General features: G+C 40.9%; 1 protein-coding gene across 1 annotated transcript in view; it reads left to right on the forward strand.

Moving 5' to 3' along the window:
• MKLN1 (muskelin 1) overlaps positions 1-23,251 on the forward strand; it is a 99,062-nt gene that overhangs the window by 63,147 nt on the left and 12,664 nt on the right. The window contains exons 10-16 of the mRNA XM_054292435.1: positions 3,782-3,994; positions 6,429-6,650; positions 8,158-8,287; positions 16,189-16,336; positions 17,360-17,474; positions 19,091-19,230; positions 21,427-21,529. Coding sequence (XP_054148410.1) covers positions 3,782-3,994; positions 6,429-6,650; positions 8,158-8,287; positions 16,189-16,336; positions 17,360-17,474; positions 19,091-19,230; positions 21,427-21,529 — 1,071 coding nt within the window. The remainder of the gene's footprint in view (positions 1-3,781; positions 3,995-6,428; positions 6,651-8,157; positions 8,288-16,188; positions 16,337-17,359; positions 17,475-19,090; positions 19,231-21,426; positions 21,530-23,251) is intronic.

A 23,251-nucleotide genomic window follows, 5' to 3' on the forward strand; every position in this document is an offset into this window, starting at 1 on the left:
TGGCCAAAGCAGCCTGACACACTTATTGCCATCTGAATGAGGACTTAGCCCAGTCACAAGCCCCTTTCACGTGTGGTTTCTGCAGTGTATGTGCCAGGAGCTTTCTGATGAGAGTTGGAAGGAGTCCCCAGAGGCAGAGTTTGTTCAGGTCCTTTGGGTGCTGTTGCTGGATGTGGCTTTCAGAGTCTTATGGAAGATGGGCTCTGTTTGGGGAGTGACACTCTGCTACCTCAGTCAATCAGTTTGTGAAGCTTCATCTGCAAAAACGTGGATTCCACATGTAACAACTTAGAAGAAACCAGATCTAAAGTAAAGTACTTAATTATAAAATCACAGAATGGTTTGGGTTGGGGTGGACCTTAAAGACCCTCTAGTTTTACCCCCTACCATGGGCAAGGACACCTTCCACTAGGCCAGGCTGCCGAGGGCCCCATCCACTGGCCTTGAACACTTCCAGAGATGAGGAGTTTTGCACAGGTTTGTTATGAGTTCAGACAGTCACAGAAACAACTTCTCAAAACTGTGACTTGGTGATAAGACCTGAATTTGAAGAAGAGCTTAGAGATCTCTAGTAAGATCCACTCAGCCTGAGACATTAATTAATGGATCATGATCAGCCTACGTCCTGGCAGGAGGATAAAAGGGCAATGCCCTGTAGCCATGCTTAATCTCTTCACCCTTGGGTTAGAGAGTCGTCTCTGTCATGATCAGTTTTTCTCACTCATTACTTTTAAAGAGTCAGATTCTTTGAACACTTGCGGAATCAACAGATTTTCCAGTTTGAATTGACTGGATTGCTGTGTCCATGACAAGGTGGGGCAGAGTGTTCCCCTAAACAACAGGCTGCTGTTGTAACCACACAGAGCTCACGGCTTTGGATAAACCCTCAGAGCCACCCACGGGCACTTGATTCATCACATGTGCCTTGAAGCATTTTACTCTTTTGTGGTGTCTTTGTAACTGAACTCTGTGGTTTTTTGAAGTACATATGAGCTGCAAGGGCTGCCATGGTCAAGCTGAACTCAGAAGTGAACACGGATTTGGACCTTTCCCCTTTTCTGCCTTAAATGTCAAGCCAGCATGTATCACTGTTAATGGAGTTATTTACTCATTTTGGTAAACAGGCTAAGGAGAAAACTTTGGCAGGTTCCTTGTGACCTTGTGAGTGGCGTGCAGGCAGAAATCCAGTCTTCTTGGAGAACAGGTTTCAAATTGGATGAAGTTTCTTGTATTACAAGAGACAGTTTTTGGTAGAGCTGAAGTTCTTGCATGAACTTGGGGTGATGAAAATTCTGTGTCTGTAGAGATGAAATGTTTAACATAAGAGCTCTTTAAGAAAGCAGATTTTTACTGTGTGAGATGTGGCTAGGATGTAATTAAAGAAAGAAAGGTATCTTCCCTAAATTCTTTCCTCATTTTAAAACAGTCCTAGGAAATCTGGATGTTGCATATTTAGTGTAACAACTGTGGTTTTGGTGCCATTGCCTTGAAATGGGTATTGAGTTGTGAAGTGTCTCAGCCTTGTGTCTCTGCTCAGACAAATTTTGGTTGATGGTGTAGCTTTTCATGGCAAGGCAGATCTGGAAATTGCTAAATTGGAGATTTACTCCTGAAAGTGCCAAAGACATTATTTGAACAAGTTTGAGAGGATTTAATTTAGTCCACATAGAGATGAGAGATATTTTGTATTTTCTAGGAACAAAAATAATTGTGTTGTTGCCTTCTATGTAATCTTCCTTCATGACCAAAGGCAATCAGTGAGTTTTTTGCTGCATTTCAGGATTTTATGCTAATATTTCACTGCTATCAGTACTTTTATTTTCAGAAAATAAAATTATCCTAATTACCATGAAGTCACTAATCCTCAAAGCTGTAATCATTGCTGACATAATGCTTCATATTGACAAAATATGAACAATTGAGTTCACCTCTTCACGTCTTTTGAGTTTCTGTAAACACTTTCCTGGAACCATTTCTTAATCAAGAAATTGAATTCTGTAACATGAATAGTAAAGGCTTTTGGCAACAAAGATGTAATGCTTCCTTTCTTGTTTTATCCAATTTAGTGATGTGCATTCCATTAGTGTACTTTAAATTTCAATAGAATTTAAGTGAAAGGGTACCATTATGAAGATATTTTTCATAAGACATTCCACATAAGGTAGTACACAGAGCAACTCTTGTGCTGATTATTTGGTGTGTTATGGCTACTCTTCTTTAACTATAAGTCTTCAATAATGATTTTAAAGATTTGCTGTATTCTTGCCTACTTGCCTTATCTTTACTTTTCAATGACTTTGAATAGATTTTTTTTTTTTTATGGAATCCCAGAATTGTTTGGGTTAGAAGGGACCTTAAAGATCATCCCATTCCAATGCCCTGCCATGGGTTGGGACACCTTCCACCGTCCCAGGTTGCTCCAAGCCCTGTCCAACCTGGCCTTGGACACTTCAGGGATCCAGGGGCAGCCACAGCTTCTCTGGGCACCCTGTGCCAGGGCCTCACCACCCTCACAGGGAAGAATTTCTTCCCCATATCTAATTTAAACCTGCCCTTTGTCAGTGGGAAGCCATTCTTTGTGTCTTGCACCCAGCTGTGTCAAAATAAACTACAGAATTGATCTCTACTCATGATATGATGTTTTTCATCTGATATTTTGCACATAAGGCTTTGCAAGCGTTGATTTCTAATGTTTTGGTGTACCAGCACATCACTCTCGTGCTTCAAGAAGAAGCATATGAAAACCCTTAAAAAGAGATTCGGGATGCAGAAAGGAAACTGGCCAGGCCTGCATAATCATCATCATAATGTCATTAAGTAAATTACTCCATGATTTAACTTGAGCACTCCTGGATGGATTAAGCCCATAATAATTTGACATGGGGCACTCTGTGTGTTTCTCTTGATGATCATAACTCAGGGCAGTTCTGCTTACCGTGGGAAACTTTCTTTCAGCTGGAGCCTGGGAGGGCCATATCTATTTGTGAAGGACAGGGAGTGCTTTTGTTACCTTCCCAGAGCCATTATGGGATATGATTGCTTGGGGGAGTGTCTGCTTATCATCTGTTAGAAAACAGCCTATTAATAAAACAGAGCCTCTTGTAATAGAGCACTTCTTAATCTTCTTCCTGTGTAGTTATTTATAGGCCGTGACATCTTAATTTGCCTCTCATGTGCATCGACTTCTGTTATTTTAAAAGATCAAGTAGTTTTCACACGCCTCTGAGGATCACTTCTGGGAGAAACTGTCTGTTTTCTAAGGAATCTGACAAAAAAGGTTCAAATCAGAAGTTTGTTGTGACAAATGCATTAAGGTTTTTTGCTGGTGTCTTTCTAAAGGACAGAAGTTATGGGATATGCTCTTGTAATTAGTATGCATTTGATTACAAGCAGATTTTTTTGAATTCCCCAAGGATTTCTAGCTGGTGCTAATACTTAATTTCCCTTAGTAACCTACCTGGAGCAATATTAAATTCATTATTCTCTTCATTTCTGTGGTGAAACTATCTGTTTTCTAAGTAATCTGACAGAAAAAGGTTCAAATCATAACTTTGTTCTGACAAATGCATTGCAATTTTTTGCTGCTGTCTTTCTAGAAGAACAGAAGTTATGGAATGTGCTCTTGTAGTTAGTATATATTAATAATGTATTTGATTACAGATTTTCCTGAATTCCCCAAGGATTTCTAGCTGCTGCTAATACTTATTTCCCCTTAGCGACCTACCTGGAGCAATATCAAATCCATTATTCTCTACATTTTTCTGGTCCTTTGCTTTCTCAGAGCGGTCCCAGTGCCAGGTCCTGTCACAAGATGTGCATTGACATCCAGAGAAGGCAGATCTACACCCTGGGGAGGTACCTGGATTCCTCTGTGAGGAACAGCAAGTCCCTGAAAAGTGACTTTTACCGCTACGACATCGACACCAACACCTGGATGCTGCTGAGCGAGGACACTGCAGCAGATGGAGGCCCCAAGCTGGTGTTTGATCATCAGGTCAGCCACACTCATGTCACCACATTGCTCTTCACACAGAAAAGCAAGGCACAGTTCTTCCCAAGAATATTTCTGGGTTTCACATTCTATGAACCTCAGAGAAAGGAAAAACAATTCTTATCATTTGCTGTGCCTGTGTTTGTGTAAAATTAGAATGCAGTATGGAGATTGGTTACTCAAAGTGATGGTGCTTTGTTTTCTTGGCCTGCCAGGGCCAAGTGTGTAGCTCCACGTTTCTCTTCACAGAGAAAAGCAAGGCACATTTCTTCCCAAAAATTTTCTTAGCATGTTTGCTGTGCCTGTGTTTGTGCAAAAGTGGAATGCAACATGGAGATGGGTTACCCACAGTGATGGTGTTTTGTTTCCTTGGCCTGCCAGGACCAGGTGTGTGTGTGTGTGTGTTGGGACTGTCACTGACAGTCATGAGATTCTGTGCAGTGTTGAGTGCTTGGCAGATTCAGTTTAGATGTAATGTAATATAATGCAATATAATATAGACTAATATAGTATAATAAAGTAATTAATTAGCCTTCTGATAAGATGGAGTCTTCCTCATAATTTCTCCCTGCCACAGGGCTCATCCTGTTTCAATGCACTCATCATCCTGCTGCAGGTTCTCAGTGTTTAAAAGTCAGTTTTGATTGTAGTCTCTGTGATTTTGAGGTGCTGTAGCAGGTAACAGAGCAGGGATGAAGAGAGTGTGATCTGCACTCAATTAAATCCTAATAGCAGTGCTGCTCAATGCCACTGGCTGCTGGGGCTCTAATCAAACCGAGTCAGAAGAATCATAAAAACCTTTGCAAACAAATACATTTTATTAAGACGCGTTTTATTAAAGCCCAAAGCACAGTTCATCTGGTTTTAATCAGTCTCCTTGAGCTGGGTTTGCAGATATGCCTTGCCTGGAGGGCCTTGGGGAGCAACTTTTAAAGCTGTGTATGCTACCTTTGGAAGAATACTCCAAGCAAGCTGCTGGACTGAGGCCAGCACAGGAGCAGGATCCTTTCCAAATTGGTTACCTTTAAAAATTGTAGAATATGCTTTCTTTGTAGAGCTTAAAACACCTTAGAGGAATGACTACTAATCCTTTAAAAAGTCACATCTGTCCACGTGTTCGAATTGAAAACTTCTTTACTTATGTCGTGTTCAGTGGCTTTTGTCTACTTGAAAAAGGTATTTTGTTCTCAATTGATTTTTTTTTTTTTTTTTTTTATGAAGCATTGCCAAGAAACAGCACATCAGGACTCATTTTTAAAGCAGCCCAGGATCAGCTTTTATTGGTACTGGCTGTTTTGTAACCAAAGCTGTTGTTTGCCAGCACAATGTGCCTTTCTGCTGACACCGAAAATTAAAGATACACCATGTCTGCAGAACAAAAGCCAATCAGTCTTTCTGTTCTATTAATAACCTGTGCCAGTCTCCCAGGTGTTGGGGAAGAGGCACAAGGAAATTGTCAGCTGGCAAGGCTACTCTGGGTACCTTGCTTGCCTCTTGAAATGATTCGTTTTTTCCCTGTTCTGTCTCTCAGGGAAGAAGGGCCTCACTGACTTCTGTCAGTCTGCAGCTCTTCCTCTTCTCTCCCTCAGCACCTACTGCAATGGCAGTTTTTATTCAACCTTCAGAAATGTGCTGCACTAGAAGTGTTTTGTGTAGGCTTTGCTGAGTAGCATCTCTATCTTACTGTAATCTTGTCTGTTTGTTGGTTTGCTTTTTTTTTTCCCCTTCTGGTATTTTGTAACCATTTGCACTTTGTCTGAAACATCACCTGGAGTCAGGGGGTTTGGTTAATTTGTGCTGCAGTGCTCCTCATGGGTGCCATAACCTCAGTTTAGGTTTGGAGATTAAACAGGTTTCTGCTGCAGTCCCATGAGGAATCTTTGCCTGGGTTAAGTCCCTACTTTGTGTTCCAGTAATGGGGTAAGAGTAAATGTGGTGGAATCTCAGTGACAAATCACAGACTGTTTTTTGCATCAGTTGATTGGAGGGCAGTGAATTAGCAGTGATTTTGAATTTCTCCCTTACACAACCATTGCCAGAGGTGATACTCTGTTAACTCTGGCTATAAGGACGTAGCTTGGAAGATCCCCATGGATCTTTTCTGTGGAATCTATGGAAAAGAGCCCTGTGAATCCTTGTAAAAGACTTTCAAATACTTTTCCCTGAAATCAGCAGGTTTTTTGGGTGATGAAGGATACATTTAGTCTTTTCTTTTGCATATTAAATGGCATGTAGAAATTAGACTTGTGTTTTAAATTTCTTTTAAGAGATTAATACCTGACAACCATGAAGGCGTGTGTCCTATTTGTTGGAGGCTCAGATGTACAGAGCATTGTCTTATCTTAGTAGGCATTGCTTGCAGGAGAGGAGTGTTTAATATTAGATCTCAAAGTGTTCAGGTCTTACCTGCTTAAAACTGCTTCCCTGCTTCTTGCAGATGTGCATGGATTCTGAAAAACACATGATCTACACCTTTGGGGGCCGAATCCTGACCTGCAATGGCAGTGTGGACGACAGCAGAGCCAGTGAGCCCCAGTTCAGTGGCTTGTTTGCTTTTGACTGCCAGTGCCAGACGTGGAAACTTCTGAGGGAGGACTCCTGCAACGCCGGACCCGAGGATATCCAGTCCCGGATAGGACACTGCATGTTGTTCCATTCTGTAAGCATCCACACCCTGCTTTGATTTATCATGTCTGACTTTAGGGAGAACATCTGGGTTTGGTTTTTCTTGCAAATTTTGAGCTTTTTAATCTCCTGAGTGATGTGTTGTCTCAGTTAATTCAATGTTTGCTGATGCTGCTTTGGTAAGTGCAGGAGGTGCTGATTCAAGTTTTGGAGCTTTCGTGGCTCCAACTGAATAAAATTTCAAGTAAAAAATAAGGTGAATTTTAAAGAGTTGATTTTAATATAATAATAGTAAATAGAAACAAAGGCTGTGGTTCATTTTGATCTAAAAATGTATTCTTTTGAATATCAAAGAGCAGTTTAGAAGCTTCTGTGTTGTTACTGGAATGAGACTTAATGGATGTGCATTGATGTGCACAGGCCTCAGAGCCTTTGGTGCTGGAGCATCCAGCTGCTCTTTGTAGTCCTGAGCAGCTGCAAACAGCTGTAAACAGCTGGGATTATGGACACTTCATCCAGAGCTTCTCCACTCCTCCTGGAGAAGCAGACGGATGGGGGAAAGGTGTATATAAGCATTTTTTTCTATGTTGGGTATATGTTTCCAGTTGTGTTCATCAACCACGTGTCTATTTAAGAGTACTAAGGAGAATTGAAATGAATGTTGTGACATTTAAATATTTACTGATACCATCAACTCAAAACCCACCAATTTGAAGAAATTGCTGATTTTATTTCTCTTGCCCTGTCAAGTGAAAGATCAGAATTTTTACAGTGAATACTGGGCTTTCTGAGCTTTTAATTTTATTTTTGTTTTGAATGGTTCTTTAAAATCTGGTGGAAGAACATATTGCCCCACAAAATTCTGCACAGGAACTTGAGGATCTTTCAAATAGGAGTCCGTGGTAAATGTAAGAATACTGATTTCTGTAAGCACAGGTCATGGAAGTTTAAGTCCTTTTCTGTTTTCTCAACTATTTGAAAGAAAAATAATCTGCCTCTCACGGACTTTCCACTTGGCAGACTTGAAAGAAGCAATAAACCTGTTATTCTTGGCTTGCTCCTTGCCATTTGCCTGTACTGAATTTAGTAATGTGCTGGTGCTTGGATGGTTTCTCCTACAGTCTATCTTTTTCTTCCTGTTGTGTTTTTAACAGTGATTTTATGATGGACTTTAGAGACAAGGCCTGGTAATTCTTTAATAATAAACCTGAAAGATGAGCTGCTGCTTTAATGTGCTGAAGTCAAAGCTGGATGAGGCAGGGCTGCATCAGTTACCTGAGCACAGTGATGTTAAACTTAGAAGAGACATCTCTATTCCTCTTTGATTCATTAATGGCTGCCCCTGGATGTGTTCCAGGCCAGGTTGGATGGGACTCAGAGCAACCTGGAATAATGGAAGGGGATTGGAACTGGATGGGCTTTAATGTCCCTTCCAACCCAAACCATTTATGACTCTGTGATAAATATTGCTGTTAGTGATCACAGTTGACCAACATACTGTCTTGCACTCATAAAGATTTTTTTTTCCCCTCCTTTTCCAGAAAAATCGCTGCTTGTATGTGTTTGGTGGCCAGAGATCAAAGACTTACTTGAACGACTTCTTCAGTTACGATGTGGACAGTGACCACGTGGACATTATCTCAGATGGCACAAAGAAAGATTCAGGGATGGGTGAGAGGATAACAACATAATCATTTCCCTTGGTAAAATGAGAAATATACTGTGAAAGATGAAATATTGTGAAAGGAGAAATATGGAGGTGAAAGGCCAGGTTCAACTTGAGGGATCAGGTTGGCATCCTTAACTAACCTTCCATACCCAGGTGAACTCCACACTGTACAGGTTAAACTTCTGCCAGCTCTCCTGTTCTTTCTGTCATTCGACACTCTCCATCTTGAGCACAATACAAATAATTGATGCATGAAACCACACAGCACCTCAAAAGAAAAAAATACACAAAAAAACAAACCAGCAAAATAAGAACTAAGAATACCTCTTCTGGAAACTCTAACAAAGACAAAAAAAAGCTTCTTTAAGCCTGGAAAGGAGAAAATAAATTCTGATCTTGGTAATTTTCACACAGTGTAAATTGCCATAAGATAAAGATAATCTGCAGAAAGGCAGGTAGGGTACTCAGAGGCAGAGAATTGGAGTAGAGGCACAGAAGTTATTTTCACCAGAAAGATGAGACCAAGCTGTTGTCCTGTTATATTTGTAATACATGTCAGAAAAGGGTGAATAAAAGGAAGAGGAGGGAGCAGGGCTCCAGTTCTGTGTGATTCATAGCACTAGAGTTACAAATCCTGTGTGTAGTTCTGTATGACAGAGGTCTTTAAAAACACCCAGAAGGCCTGTAACATAACCATGAAGAACTGATTTCATGCCTTTTCTCCTCAAATGACAGAGAAAAATGTTCCTTTCTTCCCGAGAAGCCTTTCTGCATGTATAAGCACATCACTTTCCTGTTACAAATACCCTGATCTTCATCCTGCCAGTCAGAATTTGAAATTTGAGTTGCACTGTGTACCACTATGGGACAGAAGTTATGAATATTTCTCATGTTTTCTATGTTCAGTCCCAGCCTTCTCTTCTTCTAGTTACTAAAAACCCCAGGAAGGTAATTAATCTTCAATTTAGGCTGCCCTCCTTCTTTTGATCAGGCTTAACTTTTAACAAGTAATTTTACTGAAATTCTGAAGTCAATTATTGGTGGTGACGAGTTATTGTTTGCTCATTAATTTAGTTATGCCAGTAAGGGAGAAAAGTGCCCAAGCTCTAATTCTCTGGAGTCAGTTATTTACTCAAGTGCTTCCAAGAAAGAACCAGCTCATTTTGTTGACAGTCTCCTTTATTCAGGTGCACGTTGCCTGATGCTGCTCTGCGCACACCCACGTTCCCTTTGTTGTCCTCAGAGCTTTTAAAGAATAGATTTTCTTTTCTCCAGGAAATTTGTAACATTCTGCATTTTGATCTTTTCAAGTTACATATCTTCATAGCCTGAATCTTGAAAATATGTGGCTTTAAGCTGACACCTTTGTCTACTTCAGGTGCAAAGATACTGAGTTTGTCAGGACACTGAGCTCTGCTTTTCATACATGAACTTCAGTGTTCAGTAAAGTAAATGAGAAATGAAGTAAATTTTTAGCCCTTCTCCCCATTCCCACAGGCCCTGAAGTGATGAATAGAAGATTTTTGTATTTTTTTAAATGAGAAAAAATGACTCACTGGAAATAATTCACAAGTAGATTTTTTTGGTTTACTGTTCTCCTGTGTGTGGAAAGTAAACAAAGAGATTTGAACGTTTCCATTGCTTTTGAAAGAAAACACTGAGTTAATTTGCATTTTAACAGGAAGAGAACAAAATGCTCATTACATTCAGACAGCAAATGTTGACAGCACTATTTTCACCCCAAAAAAGCAAGTCTTTATTGTGCTCTTGTTAGGTGGTGATACACCATTTTGATCTGTCTGAACAAAGTGATTGCCTGCCTGGTGGCTGTGAAGTTTTAAGCTGCTCAGTGTGATGAGTCAAGTTGAGGATGCCTGACCTAGATGTTCCTATAAAGTCCCATGATTACATTTTGTTCCTGGCTCGCATGTGGCATTCAGTTCTATTCTTAGTTGAGCTATTTTGATTTTTACCCTTTCTAAAAGAACTTAATTGTGCATTTGTTTAAATATCTCGTGGAGTAGGGAATTTTTTTAAAAAAGTAGTGAAATAGATAATAAGGATTATCAGTAACACAGAGTTTTTGCTGTGCTATAAAACCGTGGTAATGATATGTTGGTTTTGCTGCTTTCATCTTCTGAGATATTTGTGCTGTTCAGCGTTTCTTTGCTTTTGTTTGTGCCTCTGATGTTGATCCTGTGACCATCTCCTTGGATGGCTGATGTGTTTGGGAGTGATGGGTGATAAGTATCACTTAAATTTTTTTAATTTGAAGTAAAATACATAATTCTAACAAATTTAGACATGCGCCTGTGGTGATGTCTTGTATGTGAAGGAAGACAACAGAGGTGCAAGTTAGAGGTGTTTTAGTACCGTTGAATGGAGAGTGTTTGGAGGAGAGACAGAAATGTTTGTGTTGATGGACACACTTTTAGAGCAGTTTTATATTTTAATTGCTTTAAAAAGCACATAAACAACACTCAAGCAACATAACCCCCCCAGCAAACAAAAATGGTGTGTATCTGAAACGTACAGGTGGTCTGGAGATGCCACCAGTCCCAGGTGTCCCTAAGGGCTGGACTGGGACCTTTCCTGAGTCCCTTAGTCCCATGACTAATTGTGGACAGTCATTTCAGCTCTGAGGGAGCTCATGGTATCATTTGTGGTTGAGGTTTCTGTGATAATCCCCTCTGGCCCTGACTCAGGTGGTGTCAGAGCTCCTGCTCAGAGGGAGAATTCCTTCTGCAAGAGGATGTGCAGAGCATCTTCTATCCCTTGGCATCAAGTAACTTCCAAAGTCAAATGTGAGCAAGCCTTTACAAGTTCTTGTGGCTCATTGTAGTGTTGAAGTTGTTCTTAAGGACAGCCTACACATTTTAAAGCTAAGCCTAGATTTTAAGCTCCCAGGGCTCTTTTGGGCAGGTGCTCACTTCACATAGACAACTGTGCACCTGATGGATGGGGAATTTCATGGTTAAGTACCACGGACAGAGGCGACACAGCCCAGCCCAGGAAACGAGGCAAAGTCAGAAAAAAATTAATCAAAATAGGTAGTACAGCTGGCTCAGCATGGCTGGCATCCAGCTCAGACAGGCAGCCTCAGGGTGTCATTTTCATCACCTCTTAGTGACACCTGGCATGTTGTGCCTGTGTTCAGGTAAGGTTTGTGGCCAGCACATCCCTTGCCATGGAAATGTTTTGTTTTGTGCTTTTCATCCTGTGAGGTGCTTCTCAGAACTAATCCCCAAATCCTTTCCTCTGCCTGTGAAGGTGAGGAGGGGCAGAGGCAGTCACCAGATCCTAGAGATGCCTTGCAGAGCTGCCATAGCTCAGAATTCCATTCAGATTTACTGACTGATTGTTTTTTTCCAAAATCTCAGAGAGACCCAAGCATTGAACATTGGATTGTTGCTTTGTCAACATGACAACCAAACTGTTCAGATGGTCTCCTTAGCTGCTTCTTGGCAGACTGCCAGATGCAGTCTCATCAGGAAAAATCCAAGAGGATAATCATTATCTTGCTGTGTCAACAGCTGGCCTGGTGCTACCACTCACCACAACTTGCTCCGTTAAAGTCTGGGGGAGGTGCTGCTTCCCCTTTATAGGAACTACAAGGAGTGGCTTGGAATAATTTGCACCTACCACTTATTAAAAATTAATCCACTGGGAGGTGCCAGGTTCTGGTGAGCAGCAAAATCCATGTGATGAGGTTTTCTCCCAATTTTGTGATCACGAGGCAGCACAAGGAGGGAGGATACTTGTGAATTGCTTGCAGTGGTACTGGCAGTCACATGCTCTGAGGGTTTCATAACTCAGGTGGCACTAAACCCTGTCAGTAAACTTCCTTCCCTTATTTATCCTTCATGAATCCTTCAGGAATGGCCTGTGCACTAGAAATTTATAGAATTGGTTTGCCATTGGTTTGTTTCAAAGTGTGTAGAAAAATTTGCACTAGTATCCCCTCAAATGTAAGAGATGAGATTTTATTTGTAAAATGCTGTCCAGTACTATGAGAACCACATCTGTGTAACCATAAACTTGACTTTAGGTTGCCCAGAGAAGCTGTGGCTACCCCTGGATCCCTGGAAATGTCCAAGGCCAGGTTGGATGGGAGTTGGAGCAGCCTGGAGTAGTGGGAGGTGTCCTTGCCATGGCAGGGGGTGCCACTGGATGATCTTTAAGGTCCCTTCCAACCCAAACCACCCTAGAATTCCACGAATTTCAATTTCCTGCTTTGCAAGCCCTATCTCTGTGTTAAAGCTGTTTTCTTGCTTCCATACTGGCAGCAGCCAAGGTTGTGCTTGAGCAACTGTAGCTGTTTGCACGCACAAGCCAAAAAATATTCAGCTGGCTGAGATGATCACTGTGATCCCGTAAACTCCTGTAAGCAGGGACTGTGGCAGAGGGAACCTGGCTGTTCCATGATTAGGTGTCACTTTCAGAGAAAAGCTTTTCCTGTGTGTTGTGTTTAAATTGAAATTGCACTGTACAGAGCTGCACAGCATCTCCTCGGAGCTTGCTCAGGAGTTATTGCTTGCTTATGGAACTGGCTGCAAACTCCAGGCCTCTGTGGCTGAATATTGTTTTTAAATATTGAGGCCACAAGCTTTTAATTTTTACTGTGTAAAAATGAATGAAAATGCTAAGTTCCTGGGCAAGGATTCAGACCTCTTATTTTCAGGTAGTTACTGCCTTTCTACCATAGGCTGGTTAATGAGATTAAGGGGGAAGAAAACATTCTGTAGCACAGGAAAAGCATTCACCATCTTCTAGACTTGTTAGGGTTGTGTGGTGTTCAGTGATTTCTCTCTGCAGCTTTTCCTCTTCAATAAGTGATGAATTGTCATAGGAGCCAAGTTAATACCACGTAGCCACAGGCCAGTGTTAAAACACCCAGGGCCAAGTCCTCAGTCGCTGCTTTGTCCCTGGAGCTGGCTGCCCAAGCTGACCCAAGAGGTGCCCTGAAAGGTGTGGAATTGGTGGGGATTTACTCTAAAGCTGATTTTACATCTCTGTGAAGAAGCACAAGTGAGGGAACTTGCATGGAGCCTTTCTTACACTTCATTCACCCTTTGGATCTAATACATTGCAGGTAACAGATCTGGAAGTGCTCTGCTTCTCACCCCTTGTTATTTGACTTTTTTCTCCCAAGTCCTAAAATTTAACAAGATATGTCCTAAGCAATCAATTATTGTCACTGCTATAGACCCATGTTTACAGGTTCAAATCAATTAGATTTCCTTCCCAGTGTACATTTCGTTACCTAAATGTCACAAGAATTTTTCCGATGTTTCCAGCCCGTGTCCCTCTCTCATACTCCAGCCATTCTCCTTTGAATTCTGTCCAACATTTCCTGCCAGTCTGCTGCACTTGCAGATGATGAACCTCTCTTACCCCCTAGTGGAAGTATTTCAGTCCTGAGGTTTTTATGGAGCCCTTTTGCTCTGGCAAGGATCAGACTTCCTTGGGAAACATCTTTTTGACGTTTCTGTTGGGTTTAAAGCATCACAGCTTTTCCTGCCCACTGCGTAGTATCTTGTCTTACTGTCTATTTATTTTCAGGGACTTGTTTATCAAATTTGTGTTACGGGGCTTTTTTAAGCCTTTGGACACTGCATCCAACTTTCTCATTTTGTCCTCCTCTGCAAAAGACCAGATGTCAACTCTTTCTTGCCTAAGGCACTACTTAAATACAGTTTCTACCCAGTTGCTTAGATAGGTCACAGAGTTTATGTAAGTTACACCTTGTCTCTGGCCGTTAGTAAATGTGGGGATTTATATTTCTGATACTTCTCTAGGCATTCTGCATTTCAAACAGTCTCAAGAAGAGATTGATTTACAGCTGAGGGAAGCCTGGAATTACTTGACTTGAATCTTGGTTTGATTGCAGTTGCTGCAGATGAATTCTATTCTTAATATCAAGAGGAAAAAACCACCAGCACTGAACTTTGGCAGCTTTTCCCTCCTTCATTATTTAAATAATAATTTCAGCTTCGGGAAATCGAGCAGAAACGAGATACAAAATTAATTTATTTAACAACATTTCAGGAGGAGGGATGGGACTTCCATAGACGAGTTTCAGATGCTTTGAGTATCAATGGTAAGAGAGCAGCTATGTTCCTCATGATTATAATAATTTTCATTTCAATGAGGTATTAGTGCTCTGAAGATTTGCACAGGTTTTTTTTTTTTTTTTTTTTTTTTGTAATATTCCCAGCTTGGTCTCAAATGTTCAAAGCAGCAGATAGGGTTGCAAAGACATTTTCCATGTGCATTAGCATTGCTGATCAAATTTAGATGGTTCTCCTGCCAGAAATGTCTCAAGCAGGCCTTGAATTTAATCCTTTTGGGTCAGCAACTTAGTCCCTGGCTATGCAAGCAAACATATTGCAGGATATTTTTCAAAAATTAGCAATTTTTAGTTCATAGTCATCTTTCTGTTCTCAATTTCCTTATGGGATGACATTCACGGTCCTCATTTGTATTATTTAAAAACTAAGTTCTTTGTGGTTTGCAGATAAAACAAGGTGTGTAGTCATTGTTGTGTCAGTGTTATTTCCTTATTTTTTCTCTTTTCTACCACTCGTTTTGCTTTTAAACTGGATTAATTTTCCTTTAAAATGTTGTGGCAAAATTGGAGGCCAAACTAGACAGGTTTATGCTGATGTGGGCTCCAAAGCCTCTTCCTCCTGTAAAATCAAAAGGAAGGATTTTGTCAAAGGAAGTTTGAGAATGAGTTATCCAAATATATTCAAGTTTCTATTTAAATTTACATGGGAATTAAGCATTTAGATTTTTTTAAAGAAATGCTTAGGTTTTATGGTGCTGCTGACTTCTTCAGTAGGGGCTAAAATTGTAGAAAACCAAATTCTACTCAGAATTTTTTAATTCCTTTATTGCTTTCCTGGCCTAACAAATGAAAAGAGTGAAGTGTGAGAATGAAACCAGTTACAGAATGGGTTTCCAAAATACCATTTTGTGTATTCCCCAATAGCAGTATTAAATATTTTATTAACATAGGGCTCTTTTTCTAGACCGTGGGGGCAGTTCAGTTAATTGCAAGGAAGAATTTGCAAAATACAAGAGTTCTGAGAATTTTTCATGCCAAAATCTTGACCAAAGGCCAGGAACCTTTACCAGCCTTTGTAAACTGACCCAGAAAGAGAAAGGGGACAAACAGGATCTGTAAACAAAGATCACGTGCCCTTCACAAATACATTTTGGAAGGATGGTTGCCTAGGGAAACAGGAAATGGGGAATTACACAACAAACAAAAAGGACTGCCAAACAAATTTGCTGACCTTTTTTTTTGGGGAATTATGGTGAAAACTATTGGAATCCGTGGGATTTCACCATATTTCCAAATCTGAAGATGGGACAGAAGAGGAATAGTTTGGTAATTACGCCACAATTCTTCAGAAAATCCAAAAAGCTTCTTTGATATCTTTGTCCTGCGGGGTTATGAGTATAGAATTGAGAGGTCATCTTGAATTTTTTGGAGTTTCCCAGCTTTTGCAATGAAGCTTTCTGGAATCAATGCTTCCTTTTACAGATGAGATAATAACAAAATCACTCCATTCATGTTTGTAAGGGTCATCTGGTCATTCAGCTCTACATTAGGCAGCCAATCCTCATTTCTGAGCTGGTCATCTCCCAAATGGCTCTGTCCATATCTTTTCCTAGGAAACAGCAGCTCTCAGAATGGTTTGTGTTTTCTTCCAAGAATCAGAGATAGGAAGAGAAGAAAAGAATTTTCATTGGACTTGGCTTTAACAGGGAAGAAGTTGGGCTCTGCATGGTGATTGCTGAATTGCAGGGGGAAGGAAACTCATTTGCTTGATGTTTGGATCCCTCCTGCATCCTGTGATGTTTCCAGCATGTAAGTTTTATTTTCTTTTCTCAGTTCCAATGACAGGTTTCACTCAAAGGGCCACCATTGATCCTGAACTGAATGAAATCCACGTCTTGTCAGGGCTCAGTAAAGACAAGGAGAAGCGGGAAGAGAACGTGAGGAATTCCTTTTGGATTTATGACATTGTGAGGAACAGCTGGTGAGTCCTGACTTCTGACTTCCACACTGACTTTATTTAGAAAGCAATCCTGTCTCTATAAGGCAGCTCTGTAACCTCTGTTAACCATGGAATTGTTGAAAGTTGTGAAAGACAGCTGAGTTCCCTTTAGGCACCTCTTTTTCCCATTGTCTTTAGAGGTAATAATGGCAATAATCCAAATGAGAGAGGGAAATCATGTGAACATCTTTATTGGAGCCAGGTGGAGGGGATGAGGGGAAGTGAGCAGTTCAAAAAAGCTTTTCCTGCAGGAAGGGTTCAAGGCCAGGATTCAGGTCCAGTGCAGCAAATTCAGACCAGTGTAAGTTGTTAATAGCAATGTACATGGCTCTGGTTCTTAGAAACTGAGGAAACTGGTGCAAGTGAAGGGTGATGGAGAGGTCTCTGTGCCAAAAGGGGTATTCTGAGAAAATATCTCCTGGTTTTGTGCTTAGTAGCTCCTTGCCACTGTTCCTTTCCAGAGGAGCTGGCAGAGATTTTGTGTTCAAGGCCTCTTCTCAAGTGGGGTCAACCACTTCAAAGGTGTGAGTGTTGTTTTTTAAAAGTGAATTCTCAGTTATAACTTAAGTCTGTTTGGAAATCACTGACTGAAATACCACCTCTGCCATAATATGTGGTCTAAAGCTCTGCTGGGTCCAAGATGTTTTCTTACATAATAAAAAAATACTTAATGCTGACAGTTCTGTAGGCAAATAATGTAACATCTGAAGAGCTCCCCAAAGCTTATGACAAATAATTTTCTAGAATTTTTTCCTGTTTGGCTTGTGCTTGAGGACTGTTTTCAGCCAAGATGACCTCTGATAGCTGGCTGGGTTCTTTGTAGAGGGATGGGATGGGATGGGATGGGATGGGATGGGATGGGATGGGATGGGATAATAGAGGACAACATAAAGAGAAGTAAGAAAATCTTTGGTGTTTTACATCATTTGTAGCTTCCAGCCTTTCAGCAACTTTTTGTGCTTCCTGTAGGTACAACTAATAATTCTTTACTGCTTTGAATTTCAGGTCTTGTGTCTATAAGAATGACCAAGCAGCAAAAGAGAATCCAGGTAAAAGCCTTCAGGAAGAGGAGCCCTGCCCAAGGTTTGCCCATCAGCTGGTGTATGATGAGCTGCACAAGGTAAAAAGTGATTTTTAATTTTTCAAGTCTTTTTGTTCTGAAGATGTAGCTATTTCCTTAAAGATGGTACAATAAATATCCTTTTTGAATGTTTGGATTAATATGGTGAATAACTCTCACTTCTCATATTTTGAAATAAGGTTTTAAACTCCTTTTAATGTCAATATGAGGTAAACATGAGATCTGTTCTCACACTTCAGAACACACAAAGCTTCATTCATTATCCTCAGGGATTTAATCTCATCTGTTGGTGAATAAATGAGAACAGATAGTTACCAAAATTTCTAGGAAAAGATGTGTTTGAGTGAACTAATCACAGCTAAGAATCCTCTGAACCAGAGGTGCTTGACTTTGCCCTGCATGTCAGAAGGAGCTGTCATTCCTTAACACTGTCAGACTCCAATGGACACATTCATACTTAAATGGACTTAAAACTTGGTTTAGTGCATAGGACAGCTCAGTAAACTTAAAGCTTTGTACATATTAACCAGTAAAGCACAAACCCACAGATTAGGTTCATAAACTCATGAATTTAAATTACTGTGACACGTTTACTGCTCCTTTCATGGATTTTTCTAAAAATTCTCCCTAGTCTGAAGCAGTCTGAGTTAAAGAAAAACATCTTTTAGTCTTGCATTCTGTGGGGTGTTAATCAAATTTGGGAAACCCAGCTAGCCCAAAACTTGAGGGATTTTAAGGAGGAATGGGTGCGGATTCTGTATGGGGAAATTGCATTGCTTGTTGTCTTCACTGTGATGATACAGTAAATGAGTAAATACTGTTCTGCTTTTACTTCTAAGTGTAAGGCACCATGAGAGAGAGTAGTATTTTCTGAGTTACTCTGAAGGTTGCTAAATCATCCCAGTTGCCCAGCTTTATCTGAGGAGCTGTTTGATGTGCTTGTTTTGAAGAGTCTTATTTTTAGAAACCTCTGTTCCAATGACCTTTCTAAACTCCTCTGATATAAATAAGGAGAGCCTTCAGCAGTGGGATGCAGAATACATTGTTTTGAGTGATTATTTTTAAAGCCATGGGGAAAGGTAGGCTGTTGGACTTGTTAAACTTCACTATTTGAAGGTCCTTTGTAGCATGTTTAATATCAACAGTTCAGAGTCTGAAATTACCACACGATGGGAAGAAAAATGGAGCAAAGAAATAAACAGTTCTTTTGTGACATTTCCACTTTTCTGGAAGTTTGCCTCTCTCTGAGTCTAGATTGTGCTGGGCTGGGCTTGCTCTCACTTTACTTTGGATGTCTTCAAGACTTCCAGCTCACTTTGTCAGTGCTTAAGGATTTATCATTTTTATAGCTTTTTCCTAAAGAAAGAGTTTGCATGAATTTTGTATGTTCATTTATAAATATCACAGGTATCTGCTAAAGAGATGTTGTAAGAGTACAACTCTTTTATTATCTTAAGATGTAAATTGTTCAGGAGAACTTTCTTCATCTCCAAGTGGACAGAGTGAGGCTGATAATAAGATGGAGCAACTTGTCTAAAAGGCAGAGTTTATCCCACCAGAATAAAGCTCTGCAAAGCTGCTGACATAGTAAATTGTCTTTGTTCAGTAGATTTACACAAACAATCAATTTTTTGATCTGCCACTCATTTCCTTAGGTTCATTACTTATTTGGAGGGAATCCTGGTAAATCCTGCTCTCCAAAGATGAGATTAGATGATTTCTGGTCTCTGAAGCTCTGTCGACCTTCAAAGGAATACCTGCTAAGACACTGCAAATACCTCATCAGAAAGCACAGGTATAGAAGCAAAGGTGGTTTGCAATTTCCTTTTCCAGATGTCTCCTTTTTTTTCAAGTTGCTAACACTCAAATATCTCATAAACCATTTTGTGAAATATCATTTTGTTGGTTATATGAAACTAGATGATCTTCAAGGTCCCTTCTAAACCTTCTGCACATTTCTTGATTATTCTTTTAAATTATTTTAATAAAAAGCAGTGGGCCAGGGCTAAACTACAAAATTAACTTGATTCATTTTGCCCATGCTATTCTAAAAGTAGAAAAATCTGATTATTGTGTGGGGAGTCATGGGGAATTTTTAGATTCCCTTTTCACTGTGCTGCTCATCAACATGTGTTTTGGTGCTGTCACCTCCCAAGGAAATGGAGTGTGTTTTGGAAACACTGCTTGGAGATAGTAACAGCCTGCAAGGATGCTAATGAAGTCTGGGGGCTGGATGCCTTTGCACATCTGAGACTCAACCGTGGTGAGGTCATCAGAGTTTCTCATTCAGAAACTCCTGAAAGAGCTCACTTAGGCAGAATTCAGCTACACTGCAGTGCTTCTTGCACTCTGGATGCTTCAGAGCTGCCTTTTATTTGCTATTAAGGGCAACAGCTTTTCAAAATCAAGCTTATGGTGTTGCCTTAGTCAAGAAATTGCAGCAGTGAGAGAGCCTTTCAGGACCCAGCAAATCATTTGAAAGCAGTAAATAGCTCTCCCTGCATTCTGGGGGAGAATACTTTGTTATCAGGCTCTGCCAAGAGTTAGAAGGTCAGGTTAAAATACCTGATGGTATTTTATTTCTGAGGCAGCAAGCAAATTGCTGTACTCAACTCCCAGCCACTGTGGCTGGGTGAGACACTGAGATTAGCCACACAGTAGATGTGAATACCCACAGGAATGAATAAAGGCCTTGCCCAGTTATCTGGGAGGCTTATTAAACCCAGATGTGATGGTATGGAAATGCAGCTGTGCAGAGACAGCTCTGAATTATTTGTTTCTACTTGCTTAAATTGCACTTGAAGGAAATGTTGCTGTGTGTTACCTGGCAGAAGTTTGGGGTTTATGCACCGTCCTCCCATTTTTGGGGTTTCTGTGAAGGAGCCAAACCTGAGCAACCAGGAACGGTGGGATGGATGCCTGGCTGGGGCTGAATTGCTGTGGAGTCACTGCCTGCCCTTTACCTGCACTGCCCCAAACTCTGGGTACAGAACAGATGCTGGCCTTGCATCCACAGCAATCCCACAGCATCAGCCTGGGTCCTGTTTTTCCTATGAGCTTGTTCAGTACCAGTCAGCCAGGCTGGGCAGCTGGGAAGGAGCAAGGTGGCAGTGGTTCCACTCAGTTAAAGCACTTCAGCTCTCTGGGCCATGGTAGTGTCATCTGAGAAAATCTCTGGCAGTGTCTGAAACCATGTGTAGTGACCAAGCTGTCAGATGCATCAGGTCTTTGTGCTCCCTGTGCTGCTCAATCACTGACATCTTTAGGCAGTTTCAAAATTCAGGCTGCACATGTCCACTGTGGTATAAATAGCCAGGTAGATGACCCAAATTAAAAAATAACAATATGATAAAATGACAAACAGTGTGATGCTGCACTCAGGGGTAGGTGAGAGGAGGAAAAAGATGATTTTAAACCTCATCCTTTCCAGGCTTATGCAACCAGCTCAGTGCTGCAGGGAAGCAGCTCTGCTCACTGAGTGTGCTGAGCCCAGAATCATATCCTGAGGGCTCTGTTCACTTCTTGAGGGAATTCACAGAAGTTGCAGTTCCTGTTCATTAAAAGACAATGAGGAAATAAGGGTGGTGGTGCACAGGATTTTTATGGAGCTGTGCTCTTTCCAAAGGTGGGATGTTAATATCCCAGGGACTGAAGTGCTCAAGGCTTGCCTGTGTCTGCTCTGTGAGATGCTGCTCACATCTTACTTCATTTGTGGAAGACAAGCTGTACTTGAGATTTTATATTTATATATTAAGAAGTTTCTGTGCATATGCTTTTGAATATTTTTATTAAGGATGTAGTACTTTGCCCTTTTAACTCCTTTACACCCCAAAAAAACCTCTTCCATATTTCAGTCTGGCTTGAGATTCCATCAAACATGAGGCTCACTAATGTGGTTTTCTTTGGAAATACTGGGTTTGTTAGATGGGTTTGAACCAGTTTAGTCCTGAAGGATATGGCTGTGCTCAAGTTTTCTGTTTATTCTCTGCAGGTTTGAGGAGAAGGCTCAGACTGACCCTCTCAGTGCACTGAAGTACCTGCAGAATGATTTATATGTAACTGTGGATCACTCGGACCCTGAGGAGACAAAGGAGGTGAGGATCAAAGAACCTTGTCCTAAAGAAATTTAGAATGCATTCTCATTGAAAGTTTTGGGCTTCTTAAACCTGGGTTTTATTCAATTGGTAAAAGCTCAGCAGGTGCCAGACACTTTGCTGTGTCACGTATTTCTTTGCACTTCAGTCAGACTGTTTTGGAAACAGTCACGTAACAACTGCAGGTCCAGATAAAATAGCTTTTGTATTCCTAAGAGTGAAGGCTAAGCCTTGTTTTAATTCCAGTGTGCTGGTGTGTATTTTGGGAGCTTTAATTGAAATGTAAACTCTCTGAAATGTCACCAGTCTGTAGTTGGTTGTGCAGTAGAAAGGGAATAGAAACTTACTCATGCTCAGGCTTCTCAATATTCAGCATCTCTGGGGAGGGGAAGCTTTTCCAAAGATGATCAATAATTCTTGAAGTAGTTTATACCTATGTACTGCTTGCTACCCTTAAAATCTTATGTCCTTTGCCTTTTGAATATTATCCAGTAGGCATGTTCTTTATTTATTCCAGGAATTTGTTCCCATTTCCTGTTTTGATTCCAGTACTGCAGTGCGTGTCACTTTACAAAACAGATTAAAGAAATAGTGAGAAGTGTCAGATAAGGTGGTTGATTTGACTCTGGCATTAATTTCCACATGGAGTTTGGGGCAGCCAGCTGAGATGTGCCAGCACTCAGCCCCTGATGGGTAGATAAGGAAGAGTCTGGGGTTCTTGCTGTCTTCTTTCCTTAATGACATGGGAAGGGATTCAACAGTTCCATTTATAAAATCACGATAGGAGGAGGGGCAGTTCTATTCCATGCTGAGTCCCTGGATTAAATCTCCTAATCTGGTGGCTTTAACTTGCTACTTTAGCTAAAGAAAAGATTATACAGACACTGAAAGGTCTTGGGGCAGAATATAAGAATATTCTTGTGTGTGCACAGGATGGAACTGTAGGGTTAGAATTAGGAAAAAGTTTACTCTTATCAGGATCTTGGAAGTGATCACATTTGTCATAAATTCTAATCAGTGTTTATAAACATGTGATTCAACAAAAAATTTAAATGCTGTGACTCTCTGTTCTCTGTAAATGGTTTCTTGTTCAAATTGTTCCATATCAAGTAGTTTCACATCCTTTCTAGTCATGTCTAGCATAGGAAAGACAGCAGATGATCCTGCATTTCTCAAAGTAGGAAAGGAGATTTTTTTTTTCCTCAATATGTGTCATCTTCCCAGTGTGGTAACACTTCCAGAATCTCTGAGGTTGGAAAAGACCTTTAAGGCCATCAAGTGCAACCATTGTCTCAGCACTGCCAAGGCCACCACTAAATCATATCCCCAGGTGTAACATCTAATGGCTTTTAAATACCTCCAGAGAAGGGGATTGTACTTCCCCAGGCAGCCTGTGCCAGAGCTGGACAGCCCTTCTGGTGAATTTTTTCCTGATACCCAGTCTTAATTTGAGGCCATTTCCTCTTCTCCTGTGTTCTATTACTTGGGAGTGACCCTTGCCCCAGCTGCCCCCTCCTGTCAGGAGCTGTGCAGAGCCAGAAGGTCCCCCCTGAGCCTCCTTTTCTCCAGGCTGAGCCCCTTTCCAGCTCCCCCAGCCCCTCCTGGTGCCTCAGACCCTTCCCCAGCTCCATTCCCCTCCCTGGACAAACTCCATCCCCTCAGTGACTTTCTTCTTGTGAGAGGCCCAAAACTGAGCCCAGAATTCAAGGTTTCTTCTTCCTG

This window comes from Melozone crissalis, unplaced genomic scaffold, assembly GCF_028551555.1.
Source record: "Melozone crissalis strain CALT ecotype California unplaced genomic scaffold, PUWL_Pcris_2 ptg000110l_1, whole genome shotgun sequence".
NCBI classification, from domain to species: Eukaryota; Metazoa; Chordata; class Aves; order Passeriformes; family Passerellidae; genus Melozone; species Melozone crissalis.